We start from the raw sequence: 14,982 nt of genomic DNA, 5'->3' as shown, positions 1-14,982 counted from the left end.
CTAGTAATCTAGCTTGGAGAAGGCCATAGGACAGTAGTAGCTTTGCTTGACATAGATGGAAAGCATTCCAACTGGATGGGGGATATGCTTCTAGGTAACACTGCATGTGAAAGAGACCTTGGGGTACTTGTGGATTGTAAAGTAATCATGAGCAGGCAGTGTGATGCAGAGGTAAAAAAGGCGAATGCCATTTTGGGCTGTATCAACTGGGGCATCACATCAAAATCACAAGATGTCATAGTCCCATTGTATATGGCACTGGTCAGACCACACCTGGAGTACTGTGTGCAGTTCTGGAGGCCTCACTTCAAGAAGGACGTAGATAAAATTGAAAGGGTACAGAGGAGAGTGACGAGGATGATCTGGGGCCAAGGGACCAAGCCCTATGAAGATAGGTTGAGGGACTTGGGAATGTTCAGCCTGGTGAAAAGGAGGTTGAGAGGGGACATGATAGACCTCTTTAAGTATTTGAAAGGTTGTCACTTGGAGGAGGGCAGGATGCTGTTTCCATTGGCTGCAGAGGAAAGGACACGCAGTAATGGGTTTAAACTACAAGTACAATGATATAGGCTAGATATCAGGAAAAACATTTTTCACAGTCAGAGTAGTTCAGCAGTGGAATAGGCTGCCTAAGGAGGTGGTGAGCTCCCCCTCACTGGCAGTCTTCAAGCAAAGGTTGGATACACACTTTTCTTGGATGCTTTAGGATGCTTTGGGCTGATCCTGCGTTGAGCAGGGGGTTGGCCTGTATGACCCCTTCCATATCTATGATTCTATGATTCTATGGCGAGCTACTTTATTCAGAGAGGCATCTAGGATCCTCCCAAATTCTTGATGGTCTGTGTAGCTGGCAGCTGTACCCCATGAAGGCAGGGGAGCCACACTTCCTGCTCTGGTCCTTTCCTCCCCAGCCACAGGACCTCCATCATCAGGGGGTTGAGCTTCACTGGGGCTACTCTGCCACAGCTTCCAGATACCTGGCCAAATATTCTGTGGGAGTGTTCAGCCGGCTGCTTATTAACAGGATGTCATCCATATATTGATGGCATCCCAGCCTATACCCCTGGACAAGTTGGCTGAGAGGGTACATAAACATCGGGGAGAGAATCGTACTTTGTGGAAACCCTGCATTGGAATTCAAAATGGACTGTCCCTTCCTGATAAACACCAGTGAAAGGGGAGACTTCCACCCGTGACCCCTCCGGAAACACCTCCCCCCTGAAAAAATAGAATTAGTGATTGAAACAGTGAGGATGACCATGGTGCTGAGCTTGAGATCGGGACTCGAGAGATTAATTGTGAGAAACAATTCCTAGTTGCAGTTATGAAAGACATGTCACTTAGTCTTAGGAGATATAGTAGGACATTGGCAATCAAAATTGTTGTGGGTTTTTTTTTCCTGCCACACGGTAGTTGTAGCATTTGACTTTTCAATGCGATGAACAACAAAGCTGAGACCAGCATTGTGCATTTTTCAAAACCAGAAGCATAGCAGGCGGTGCTGTTGCTGAAATGTTTACAGCTGAAATGGGCTAAGCCGAAAATAATTGAGTGACAGCTGGGTGGGAGGAGGGTGGTGGTTTGTGGTGGGGAGGCAGCCGGCAGGAGATTCAGGAAAGGGCAGTGGAATCAAATTTTGGGATGATGACAGCTTCACCATGGAAACAAAGGCCACACTGCAGAGCACATGCTGGTTCCAGGGGTCGCCGTGGGGAAATGGCACAGCCAAATGCAAGACTGTGCGCTCATGTGCATTTCTGTACCAGGAACATACCTTTGTGATATAGAAAACGTATTGGATGTGGAAAGAAATTCCCGCAGGTCAAAATGGCTTCACAAGCCGAGTTCCAAGCATTTGTCTGTTTCAAGTTTGCCAACTCTGGGTGGGGAAAAACCTGGAGATTTGGGGGGGGGGGAGTCTGGGGAGGGCAAGATTTTGGGAGGGCCCTCAACAGGGTACAATGCTATAGCACAGCCTTTGTCAGCTTTTTCACTATTGAAAAACCCCTGAAACATTCTTCAGGCTTCGAGAAACCCCAAAAGTGATGCAATCATGCAGGATATGGTTGGGAAGCAGAGCTGTGGGCACACCCACCCAGGTCCCTCCCCACCCCCTTCTGGCCCATCATTGGCCATTTTGGGAGGAAGGGCAGGTCGACAGGACCATATATGGTCAGGTCACCCAATTAACGTTTAACAATTATTTAAAAATATGTTTAAAATTAATTAACTCCCACCGATTCGGGAAATCCTTCCAGGGCTGTGAAGAAACCTCCAACATGGCCATTTTCTTCAGGGGAACTGATCTCTGTTGCCTGAAGATCAGTTGTAATTCCAGATCTCCAGGCCTCACCAGGAGGCTGGCAACCCTGCTAGATACTTGTGAGCCTACACAGAAGAAGAGCTTTTCTCCTTCCATCCTCCATCTTGAATCCATTCCCTGCTTTGGAAGTGGGGTGGTGCCCCTTGCCCCTTCTCAGGCTGTACTTTGCTGGTTCTGTCCCCCACCAGGGAGCAGTGGGAACTAGGGAACAGTTTTAGAAAGAGAAGTAGAACTCTGTTGCTTTGGGGAAAGGCTCAGTGGAAAAGCCTCTGCTTTGCATGCAGAAGGTCCCAGGTTCAATCCCTGGCATCTTCAGTTAAAAGGATCAGGCTGTAAGTTGTGGAAGACCCTGGCAGTTGCTCCCAGTTTGAGTAGACCTTTTAGTAGAAGGAAGCTTCTACTAGTAGTTCATGGGGTCTAGGGGGGCTGAATGTGGGTGTGGAGTAAGGGCAGAGAAAAGGATGGAAGGAATCCTCCATCTCTTTTCTCACCTATCAAGCTTGACAGCATTTACAAACAAAGTCCTGTGTGAGAACTAAAGGAATGTCTCTGCTATGCTCGGCTCCAGATGGAGTGAACCTGACTTTGTCACAAACAACACCCAGTGCCCATCTTCATCTTTAGCCTGCAGAGGTAAAGAGGATTCGGTGATTCATGCTGAAGATGGGCTGTTGGCAAAATTGTGCTCTTTCCTCTCCTCCTATCTCCTCCAGGATCATGCTGATATTGAATGGAAATTTGCACGCACAAAGCTCTGGATGAGTTACTTCGATGAAGGGGGCACCCTCCCACCTCCTTTTAACATTATCCCCAGCCCCAAATCATTCTGGTACCTCTGCAAATGGATCCACAACAGGCTGTGCCCATCAATGGACCCCGAGAACGAAGAGAAGAGGCACGAAAACCTGAAGACATTCACGGTAGGGAGGGTGACTTTTGGTGTGGCTTTATCATTTCATGCCCTGCTTTTGGGATGATGTCATGATGCATTTCCTGGATAACTCCGGAAGACCTAAACTAAGGAAGTTTGAGGTCCCTCCTCTGCTATCAATCCTTGCTTGATAAAAAAATGAAACCCAAACCAAGAAAACCAGACACAAACTTTGGTCATTTCTATTGGACCTTAAGTTCTAATAGGTCGGATCCCATGGATCTCCCCCACTGCAAGGAGTCTGTCTTTTTCCCAAGATCTTTTTTGCGGCTCTTCAAGCCTTTTGTGAATGGGGGAGATTCCTTCGGTTGGGGAAGGTGCCTCTACTGGCAGAAAAGATGTGCAGGATCCAAGCCTAGTCCCTTCTTAATCCTGGTCTTCTCTGTGAGATAGAACCTCTTTGTGACATCAGATGAGCCAGGCCTACAGAGGAAAGGGTGTAAATATCACCTCAAACTTCTGCTGAAACCAGAAGATTTGCCAGGTTGGCAACAGAACATATGCCTTACAAGGGAAAGCTGTCAATGTAATTGAGACCTTCTTAATATATACCTGTTCTTTTCCTTTCAGGAGCGTCACGCTGACAACTTAATTCAAAATCAGCATTACCAGGTAAGGAGCATTTCTTCACTTGGCAACTTATCATAATGCCTTGATTGGCAATTGTTGAGACCTAAAGTGCTACTTCAGGCATGCCCAGGAGTTTGGGTGGAATTGTGCTGTAATCGTGTTTTTACCCTGGCGAATGGCAGTCCATATGACATCCTGCTTTTGAAATTCCTCTTGAGTTCAGAACATGTTTCCCAGGCAGTGCACACAAAGCTGTACTTTGCAAAGTGCAAAGCTACCACGGCTGCAGGTGGGACCAATTTTGGAATGTTTGTTTGTTTGTTTGTGTACCACCCTGCCCTCACAGTTCAGGGCGGTTTAGACCCATGCTGTTAACATGTGCATTAACTGGATATGCGAAGAAATCTTAATACACCCATGTAGCCATATCAAGACTTCTCTTTCACACTGGGACAGTGAGCATATGCGCTCTTGCAAATAACGTGCACTAGTCTTTTAGAGGGAGTGTTGCACAGTGGCTTGTGGGTTTGAGCTTTTCCATCCTTGTTTTAACATCCAAATAGCCCTGTGAATCAAGTGAAATCGAGATAAAGGGGGAATTCTTCTGCACGTGTCTAATTGGAATGAACTGTGGGAATGCTGCCAGAACATGGCTTGCCTATGAGACGTTTCCAGTGGGTCACACCGCGAAACATTTCAGGCTACTTTTCCCAAAGGGGGGAAAAATGCCTGGTCTCAGCCCGCCCCTGAGAGCTCACTTTATGAATGTTTCCCCTTTGGCTTTGGAGCTGTATTCGCAGCTTGTCGAGCTTCATTAATTCTTCCAATTAAAAGATTTGCTAAGATTAAAAGATTTACTCTGCCAGCAGCTCAAAGCCATTTTCAAAATATGGAAAGCTTAAATGCCATCTCAGATGTGGATTTCTGTTATGGCCACATCAGGACAGATTTCCTGGAGCAAAGCTTGTCCCTCCAAGCCAGGAAGGCCCAGCTTCTGGGGGTTGAGTATTCAGACACAAAAAGCAGCAAGGCAAGCAAGCCCCCTCCCCTCCATTTCTTGTGTCAAGGGGCAGGCTAAGGGCCCTGTCCCCAAAGGAGACACTTGGACGTGCAAGCTCTTTGCATGCTTCCTTGTGACTGGTGGTGGTGAGGGCATGTGCAGTCAAGCCACTGCCAAGTTATAGCAACCCTGTAAGGTCAGGCTCCTCCTTGAGAGTTAAGTCTGTTTGGCTTCAAACGTGGGTAAAGGAGAGCAAAGTATCACTTCTGTTGACTTGCAGAAAAGGTTTGGAGGCTGGGCCTTATTAAGAGAGACTCTGGGAATTGGGAATGTTCAGTCTGGGGAAGAAGTGGCTTATAGGGAATAGGATTCCTCTTTCAAAGTGTTTGAAGGGATGTCGTTTAGAGGTCCACAGGGCCCTATTTCAGTGGGTAGCGAAAGGGCTGGATTCGTAATTATGGGGTTCCTCAAAGCCTGAAAAATTATTTCAGGGGCTCCTCCATGGTCAAAAGGTTGAAAAAGGTTGCTGTAACCACAATGCTGGCCCTGTTTGCATGTTTATGAATTCTGGACCATGTGGATGTATCATTTGGATCACAGATCCAGGAATGGCAAAACAGGCATTTTGAGTCCATTCACCGAAACAGCTGGAGGCTTTCATGGCAAATCATTTTCTTTTGTCTTTCATTTCAGGAAGTGATTAGAAACTTGGTGAAGAGGTATGTTGCAGCAATGATAAGAAATTCTAAAAGCAACGAGGGATTAACTGAAGAAAATTTTAAGGTAACTTGCTACGTGCAGTATAATGACCCCGTTCCCCACAGATCAGAAAGACAGAGCTAAAAATGGATGAAAATCATGATCATTTGATCTATTTTATAGATTACACAGGAGACGTGGCTCTGGGGGATCAGAGTCTAACATGTAAAATGGAGTTGCCAAGTAATTATTAGGCTTTGGACTGAAGTTTTAATACAGATATTTAAATTTAGAGGGCCCAAGAGATTATATTACTGGTATATATCGGGAAAGAAATCAAAAGAAAAATAGTGTCTTACTTTGTATTGTATTAACCCCCCCCTCCTCCAGCAACTATATTAATTGCCGTATTTTGGAAATACGAAAATGTTATTCAATATCTTTGTTACAACAAATACAGCAAAATGAACATCCATGGGAAAAGAGGAAACTATCAGCTGGCTTAGATTCAGGGGTCAACTTTCCAGTTCCAGATCAATATATATATTTGCATATCTTTACACCGCCCGTGGCGCCGCGGGCGCCACGGACTAAATAAAAGGGTAAGGCGTTCTGGGGCGGGATGTGTCCGGGATGAGGAAGGGTCCGAATTGAACCCTTCCCCCGGACAGACAATCGGAGGGGCCAATCGGCAGGCGCACAGCGCCTGCCGATTGGTCCCTCCGATTCCCAGCCCCAGCAACTGCGAGCCGCGCACAGCGCGGCTCGCAGTTTCTCCCTTTGCCAGCCTGGCGCGGCGAGAGGGAGCCCCCGGCAGTCGCACGGAGCACGGCTACCGGGGGCTCCCTGCCCGCCGGCCTGACACCAGAGAGAGACGACGACGAGGGAGCTGACGACGACAGACCGCCACCTGAGGGAGCCCCCGCCGTCACAACGCCCACCCGGAAGAATGTCAGTACCTAGCGCCCGCTGTATTACTCATACAGCAGGCTTGATTACTAGTTTATACAATAATTTCTTAATCTTCTGTACTGGAAATATAATAACTTCTTTGTTGTAAGCTGTCAAATAAAGTGAGCATAAAGGTCTCAAAATCCATAACACGAGCAAATAGTATGCACTTCAAAGGGGGGGGGACACGTTGGCCGTAGATTAGAATCTATCCTTGCCCTTGGAAACAGGGCAGATTTGCACCCTTGCAGGGCAGTGACATTCTGGATTTCTTCTGGAAGCCTGTTCCATAACATGGAAGCCATAAGAGAAAAGAACAAATTTAGAGTCTACATAGATTGCTTCCGGCGCAGAGTCCAAACCGATGTGATCAACAAACAACATCGCACACAGCAGAATATCAGCTATGCTGAAAGGAAGGCCATAAAGAGCCTTGGGAACAATCCGGATATAGTAATTAAGGAAGCTGACAAAGGAGGTGCTGTTGTCATCATGAATAGCTCAGACTACATCCAGGAGGCTCAAAGACAGCTCTCCAATACCATCTTTTACAAGCAACAGGATGCAGACCCAACACAGAAATATAAAAAGAAGTACACGAGATTATCAAGGAATTACCCCCATACATTCAGGAAGAAATCCTTTCAGACACACCAAAGGAACCACATCCAGGTACCTTTTATCTTCTACCCAAGATCCACAAACCTGGCAACCCAGGAAGCCCAATTGTCTCGGGCATAAACACTATCACCACGAGGGTATCTGGCTATATGGACTCTGTTCTAAGGCCCTATGCCATCAAGGCTCCTAGTTATGTTCGAGACACCATAGACTTCCTGAGGAAAATACAATCTTTGAACAACTTTCCAGAAAACACCATTTTAGCCACCATAGAATCATAGAATCATAGAGTTGGAAGGGGCCATACAGGCCATCAACCCCCTGCTCAACGCAGGATCAGCCCAAAGCATCCTAAAGCATTCAAGAAAAGTGTGTATCCAACCTTTGCTTGAAGACTGCCAGTGAGGGGGAACTCACCACCTCCTTAGGCAGCCTATTCCACTGCTGAACTACTCTGAGTGTGAAATTTTTTTCCTGATATCTAGCCTATATCGTTGTACTTGTAGTTTAAACCCATTACTGCGTGTCCTTTCCTCTGCAGCCAACGGAAACAGCATCCTGTCCTCCTCCAAGTGACATCCTTTCAAATACTTAAAGAGGGCTATCATGTCCCCTCTCAACCTCCTTTTCTCCAGGCTGAACATTCCCAAGTCCCTCAACCTATCTTCAGCGGGCTTGGTCCCTTGGCCCCAGATCATCCTCGTCGCTCTCCTCTGTACCCTTTCAATTTTATCTACATCCTTCTTGAAGTGAGGCCTCCAGAACTGCACACAGTACTCCAGGTGTGGTCTGACCAGTGCCGTATACAATGGGACTATGACATCTTTTGATTTTGATGCGATTCCCCTGTTAATACAGCCCAAAAGGGCATTTGCCTTTTTTACTGCTGTATCACACTGCCTGCTCATGTTTAGTTTACAATCCACAAGTACCCCAAGGTCTCATTCACACACAGTGTTACCTAGAAGCGTATCCCCCATCCAGTAGGCATGCTTTTCATTTTTCTGACCCAGATGCAGAACTTTACACTTATCTTTATTAAATTGCATCTTTTTCTCATTTGCCCATTTTTCCATTGTGTTCAGATCTCGAACTCTGTCTCTATCTTCCGGAGTATTTGCCAGTCCTCCCAATTTGGTGTCATCTGCAAACTTGATGAGTAGTCCCTCCACCCCCTCATCTAGATCATTAATAAATATGTTAAAAAGTACTGGGCTGAGCACCAAGCCCTGAGGTACCCCGCTACTCACCTCACCATGGATGTGGAGTCCCTATATACCAACATCCCACACAAAGATGGATTGCAAGCCTTTAGGAATACAATTTCTAACAACACCATAGCTGACCCAGCCACCAAACTGTGCCAGTTTGTTCTCACCCATAACCACTTTAGATTTGGTGATGACTTGTTCCTTCAGATCAATGGTACAGCCATGGGCACCCGCATGGCGCCTGAATATGTGAACATCTTCATGGCAGACCTGGAGCAACGCTTCCTGAATACTCACCCACTCACACCTCTCGTTTACCTGTGATTCATTGATGACATTTTAATTGTCTGGACACATGATAAAGAAGCCCTGGATACTTTCCACAAGGCATACAATGACTTTCACCCCACTATCAACCTGACAATGAACCAATCTACGCAAGAAATACATTTTCTGGGCACTACTGTAAGAATAAACAATGGATGCCTAGAGACCACCTTATCCCAGAAGCCTACTGACCGGCAAACGTACCTGCATACCTCCAGCTACCATCCTGAACATACCAAACAATCCATTGTATGCAGCCAGGCCCTACGTTACAACCGCATCTGCTCCAATCCCACAGACAGAGATTCCCATCTAAATGGTCTACAACAAACCTTTTTGGAACTAAAATACCCAGCCAGTTTGGTCAAGGAACAGATTAACAAAGCCAGAAGGATACCAAGAAAAAACCTGTTAGAAGACAGACCCAAAAGAGAAAACAACAGATCACCACTAGTGGTTACATACAGCTCTCAGCTCAAGACAGTACCACGTATCATCAGTGACTTACAAGCCCTACTGGATGACAGTTCTCTTTCCCAAGCACTGGGGGGGTAAACCTTTTCTTTCGCACAGACAGCCCCCCAATCTCAAACAACTCCTCACCCACAACAATGCAGCTTCAAATGTGAACTTGGACACTGGTACTAGAGCTTGCAACAAACCCAGATGCCAACTTTGCTGCCATATACACTCCAATGCCACAGTTACTGGACTTAACAACGTCACCTATGCCATAAAATGCTCATACACCTGCTCATCTTCAAACGTGGTATATGCCATCAACTGCCAGCAATGTCCCTTTGTTCTCTACATAAGGCAAACAGGTCAAACCCTCCGCCAAAAAATTAATGGACACAAGTCTGACATCAAAAGCTACAAGACTAAAAAACCTGTAGGAGAACACTTCAACCTTCCAGGACAGTCTATAAGGGACCTAAAAGTAGCTGTTGTATTACAAAGAAACTTCAAGAACAGGCTAGAAAGGGAGATTGCAGAAATGCAAGTTATTACAACACTCAATACTTTGACATTCCCTGGACTCAACAAGGACAAAGGTTTTTTTTAATCTCACTATGCATGCTAATCTTATGTAATTTGTGTATCCACATTCCTCACAATTTATTTTAATTGGGATTATGTGACTGTTATTACAAAACTCTATATTATGACATACCCGGGACTCAATAGAGACAAAGGCTTTTTTTATTCATGCTAACCTTGTTCAACTCGTGTATCCATATTCCTCACTATGTATTTTATTTGTGATAATAATATGACTGTAAGATATGGCATTGTATTGGAATTTTAAGTTTGACTCCCTGTCCTTGGGAAGTGACCAGCAATCCCCTGGCAGGAATGTCTCACAGATGTATGGAGCAAGCAACGTATGGGGAGGTGAGAGCCTTTGATCTCTCTACCAGCAGCATTTTGGTTTCTCTCTGTAAAGTACACTGAATTCTAGCAAAGTTATGCTCAAAATCCTACAAGCTAGGCTCCAGAAATATGTGGACCATGAACATCCAGAAGTACAGGCAGGATTTCAAAGAGCCAGAGGAACTAGAGATCAAATTGCCAACATACGCTGGATCATGGAGAAAGCTAGGGAGTTCCAGAAGAACATGTACTGCTTCATTGACTCTTCTTCTTCCTCTTCCTCTTCTTCTTCCTCTTCTTCTTCGAAAGTGAATAAATCCCTGGAAACTACAGTGCCTCCTGTTGACTTCTGCATCCTTTTCCCATGGCAGCCACATCTTAAGCCAGTCAAAGCCTTTTCATGGCATCAAGCAGATCTTTCAGGTGCCCCTCTAAGGAGAGCATTCACCAGTGCCCACTTTCAAACAAGGCCCATCTTCAGGGCAGATGCAACAAGATCTCCTCAGATCTGCTTCTCTGCCCTTGTGCTCTCAGGCAGCCTGAAGATCTTCCTCACTATTTTTTCCACTGCCCACCATATGATTCCATACATTTTAGGCAGCATCAGGTCATCCCAACTTCCCTTGGAACAATAGAGGACCACATCAGTTTTTTACTGGCGGATACAAATTCATCCGCTAGATTTAGAGTTGCCACCTTTATGCTAACACTAATAAATTACTACTACTACTTCATCTTTCCTTGGGGTAAAACATTCAGAGGAGGGCGTTTGCAAACTAAAATAGCACCCATTTAGTAAACTCACCTCCTAGAAAGATCTGTCTCCTCCCTTCACTCTTTTTTCAATCATTTTTAATTCATTGCCTATCGTCATTTCCCACTGCTATCTCCAATAATTGCATTCAAGGATATTGTAATTTTTTCCTCACAATAAGCCCCCATGTTAAGTTCAGCTGAGCAACAAGCACAATGTTGGTTGTCTATGTCGGAATTTGTATCTGGGTCACACCACCTCTAGATGGCCAGACTTAGTCAGCATGTAAATCACTAATGTTGTACGTTGTGTTATTTCAGTTGGTGTTAACTAAAGGTCTTTAATTCAAAATGGCGACTGATGTTCTTAGTCTAGCAAGGTTTTGCCTTTAATGCACAGAAAAGATCCCATTTCTCTTTCTATCTAATGAAATATTTATTTGCGACTCTTGAACACCATGATCCGGAATAATCCATTTGCATAATGTCAAATGATTCTTTCATGAGAGTGTAATCTTTTTTTCTTCTTCTTGGTCACAGATAAAGCTTTAGCATTTAACTCATTTTCTTCTCCCTCTCTCTCTTTGAACTCAGGAACTAAAGCAGGACATCTCCAGTTTCCGTTATGAAGTCCTCGATCTCTTGGGCAACCGAAAACCCCAGAGGAGGAGTTACTCCACCAGCAGCACAGAGGTCTCCCAGAAGGATGAAGGCCAAGAGGAATGTGCTGGAGAAACATCTAAAGCCAGGAGTGTCTCCTTTGGGGTTTCCAACAAAAAGAAAGACTTCAATGTTTCTGCTCTGATTAAGACGATGGGCGGGATGGAGATGGTGACTGAGAGACCCAAGAGCAACGGGATCAATAAGCGTTCCTTCGTTCGCAATGGGAATCGGGTTCAAAGGCTCTCCAACTCCAAGAAGGAGTCCTTTAAAAGACTGGGTCTCTTGTTCTCCAAGATGAATGGTCATCTAGCCGAGCCAAATGCAGAGCCCATGTACACAATTTCGGACGGGGTCATCCAGCCGCACTACATGTGGCAAGACATTAAATACTCTCAGATGGCTAAGGAGCGGGATGAGAACTGTTCCAAAAGTGAAATTAACCTCAATGAGGTGGACTACAGTAGGAACAGCAGGCACACGGGACCGAGCCAGTGCCCCGTGGTTTGTACCACTTCTCTTCACTGTGCTTCCAGCATCTGCTCCTCAAACTCCAAACTCATAGACTCCTCTGAGGATGTTTTTGACTCATGGGGAGATGCTTGTGACATTTTTAGGAACCAATGGAAAGACGGGCAGGAGGACCATATTACCACTCGCCTATAAGTAGAGCTGCTCAGTATCTTGTAGTAGTAGACCATAACTAAATACTGGAAACTGTTTGCTATCACAGACACTCCATGGTTAGGATGCTTCTCCCCCCCCCCCCACCCCTGTTTTGTCTCCACCGATGAGCATAGACCTCGGATAGTTTTAGCCTGTTTTGTAGCCACTGTGCCCCAATCTTCTTATTTAATTTGCTTTTTTTTTCAAATTCAAACAGACTCCGGACTTTTTGTTACAAACAGGCCAAATCATTTTAAGATAAGGTTCCACGTAATACTCTCTTATGTTTGTTTCATATTTATGACACCTGTTTCTATCTCTTTTGTTCCTCCTGCCAACCTTATAGGATTTTTTGGTATTTTTTGTTACACGTCAGAGAACCTCTCAAGCGTTGCAGCCTCCCTTTGGTCAGCAGGCCCCCTCCCCACCCTTTGGGCATTCCATCTTTCGGCCACTGACCGCTTTCGAGAACCGGAAGACGCCCAATGACATCGCTGGAGCTAAGAGATGAGTGAGCCTATTGGCTGGGAGAAGAGTCCACTACGAATGCCCTTTGCCCTTTCAAGCAATACAAACCCCTCTATGATTTCAACAGTGTTTTCCTTTCCCGGAGGTTGCATAATTGTTTTCTTAATATGAATTATTACCACAATGAGTTAAAAGTTGAGTCCTGGGATTTGTATCTCTCTTTTTCTTTTTCTAAATAACTTTGTCCTGCTGTACACCTTTCCCTCCCCACCAGTAGAAAGAATCTCTAGCCTGCAATACCCACTTGACTGCCTGAGAGATTGTAAGCAGCTTTATATTATTCATTTATTTAAAGCATTTTAATGATACCTTTCCAGCCAATCAGGGTCCACATTTGAGTGAGTAGAAATGCAATTAAAATTATAAAATAATTCAGTGAAAACATAGAAGCAATACTAGAAGGAGAGCTTGTTGGGGGTACGCCAAGCAGAACGAAAAAGCTGTAGGTGAAAGCCACTGAGAGATGGAGGCAGATGACTTGCTCTTGAGAGGGAGCTGGTGCCACGTCCGAGGAGCCCCTTTCCTGGGTGAGAGAAGCCCCCCATCCCAATAGTTTTGAGCATATTTCCTACAAACAACAAGTAGTCTATTTGTATCCTGAGTCCATGAAAACACCTGCCCCACAGATCCTTTTATGAACATTGGAGGTATGAATAGAGTTTTGTGACTTCAGGTTTTTCTCTGGGTTTTATGGGATTCAACCTGTCGAATACAGAGCTAGGACCTTTTCTTATGGTCTAAAGCAGAGGTAGTCAACCTGTGGTCCTCCAGATGTTCGTGGACTACAATTCCCATGAGCCCCTGCCAACATTTGCTGGCAGGGGCTCATGGGAATTGTAGTCCATGAACATCTGGAGGCCCACAGGTTGACTCCCCCTGGTCTAAAGCACAAGTTTTCTTTAAGGAGCACCAGGTTCCCTCTTTGTGGAAGATCATCGATGCAAAGGGTTGCTAACCTCCAGGTTGAACCTGCAGATTTCCGAGAATTGCAGCTAATTTCCAGACAGCAGAGATCACTTCCTTTGGAGAAAATAGCTGATTTGGAAGGTGGCGCCTATAGCAATATGTCCTACAGAGGTCTCTCTCCAAACCCCATCTTCTCCAGGTTCTACCCAGAAACTCTACAAATATTTTCCAACCCAGAGTTGGCTACATATGAAAATAAGACCTAGGTCTATTATGCACATGTTGGATAATGCACTTTCAATGCACTTTGGAAGTAGATTGTCCTGTTCTGCACAGGGAAATTCAGCTGCAAAAATACACTGAAAGTGCATTATCTAACGTGTGCAAAATGGGCTCTTGATTGAGTCTCTGTACTGGTTTGAATCCAGACTAAAGGTGCTTTAGCACACATTGCAAAAAGCACTTCCAATGCTCTTTAGCAACCGTTTGTGAGTAGATTTTCCACATGAAATGATTCCACATGAATGATTCTTGAAGTATATTGAAAGGGCTTTATCCAAGGCACCCTAGGTTTTCCATGTGTCAATCTACAAAACAGAAATGTATCAATTCCCCCACCCCTGCAGCCCCTTGATCAGGTAGAAGGCAGTTTGGGATGGTACCTGGAAGTATCCATAGATTGCAATTTGCAAAAAGCCAAGGTTCCTGTTAATCAACAGTAAGTGAGTCAAGTGGGTAAGTGGTCAAGCATCCTAGGTAGCCACTTTGAATCCTTGGGGAAGGGGGAGGGCATACCAGAAGTTGTACAAATGACTCCCCTAAGTGTGTGAGACCAGTCATAAAGATGACCCAACATAACACTAAGTACTTCCACCATTCTGAAACCAGTGTGCTCATGCACAAAATCCAAAGGAGAAGTCCCGTCAAATCAAGACATCTCTGTATTTCTTTCCATATGAACGCATTTCCTACTTGAAGGTGTGGCCAAATCTTTGACTTAGGCTTCTGTTAGAGTTAAGGACTCCAGAAATGGAATAGAACTGTACCACCAGCTGGCCATGCCTGTCCTAAGCTCAAGAGGTAGAGCTCAAAACATCAGAGTAAGATCCGGGAGAGACAGGTTCAAATCTATACTCTGCTGTGGAAGTCTGCTGGTGGACCCGAGGATAGTCACTCTGACCATTTCTGCACGGAGGCAGCCAAGGAATGCTGCCTTCTGGGTATAGATCTGTGCCCACTTACCACATGGTTTCTGCCTTCCTGATGGAAGTCTCCCCTCACTTTATCCCCCAGTCTTGTCTCAGGTTTTTGCTTCTTGACAAGACAGATGGTTGAGCGGGAGTCAGGACAACCCGCTTTCCCCCCATTTTAGCTTGTCAATCACTGTGACGGGGCATCAGGCACCAATCACCTTTCAGTGCCATAGTTTCACATCCTAGCAGCCTCCCAACCCCCAAACATT

General features: G+C 45.3%; 1 protein-coding gene across 2 annotated transcripts in view; it reads left to right on the top strand.

The window, feature by feature from the left end:
* Nucleotides 1-13,304, top strand: part of TRPC5 (transient receptor potential cation channel subfamily C member 5) — a 199,168-nt gene extending 185,864 nt beyond the window's left edge. For both annotated transcript variants that reach the window (XM_077307922.1, XM_077307921.1), the window contains 4 exons: nucleotides 3,037-3,243; nucleotides 3,825-3,866; nucleotides 5,518-5,607; nucleotides 11,355-13,304. In XM_077307922.1, coding sequence (XP_077164037.1) covers nucleotides 3,037-3,243; nucleotides 3,825-3,866; nucleotides 5,518-5,607; nucleotides 11,355-12,086 — 1,071 coding nt within the window. In that variant the 3' untranslated portion in view covers nucleotides 12,087-13,304. The remainder of the gene's footprint in view (nucleotides 1-3,036; nucleotides 3,244-3,824; nucleotides 3,867-5,517; nucleotides 5,608-11,354) is intronic.
* The last annotated feature ends 1,678 nt before the right edge of the window (nucleotides 13,305-14,982 follow it).

Source organism: Paroedura picta, chromosome 13 (genome assembly GCF_049243985.1).
Source record: "Paroedura picta isolate Pp20150507F chromosome 13, Ppicta_v3.0, whole genome shotgun sequence".
In the NCBI taxonomy this organism is placed as follows: domain Eukaryota; kingdom Metazoa; phylum Chordata; class Lepidosauria; order Squamata; family Gekkonidae; genus Paroedura; species Paroedura picta.
This window is presented reverse-complemented; position numbering and strand designations above follow the sequence as displayed.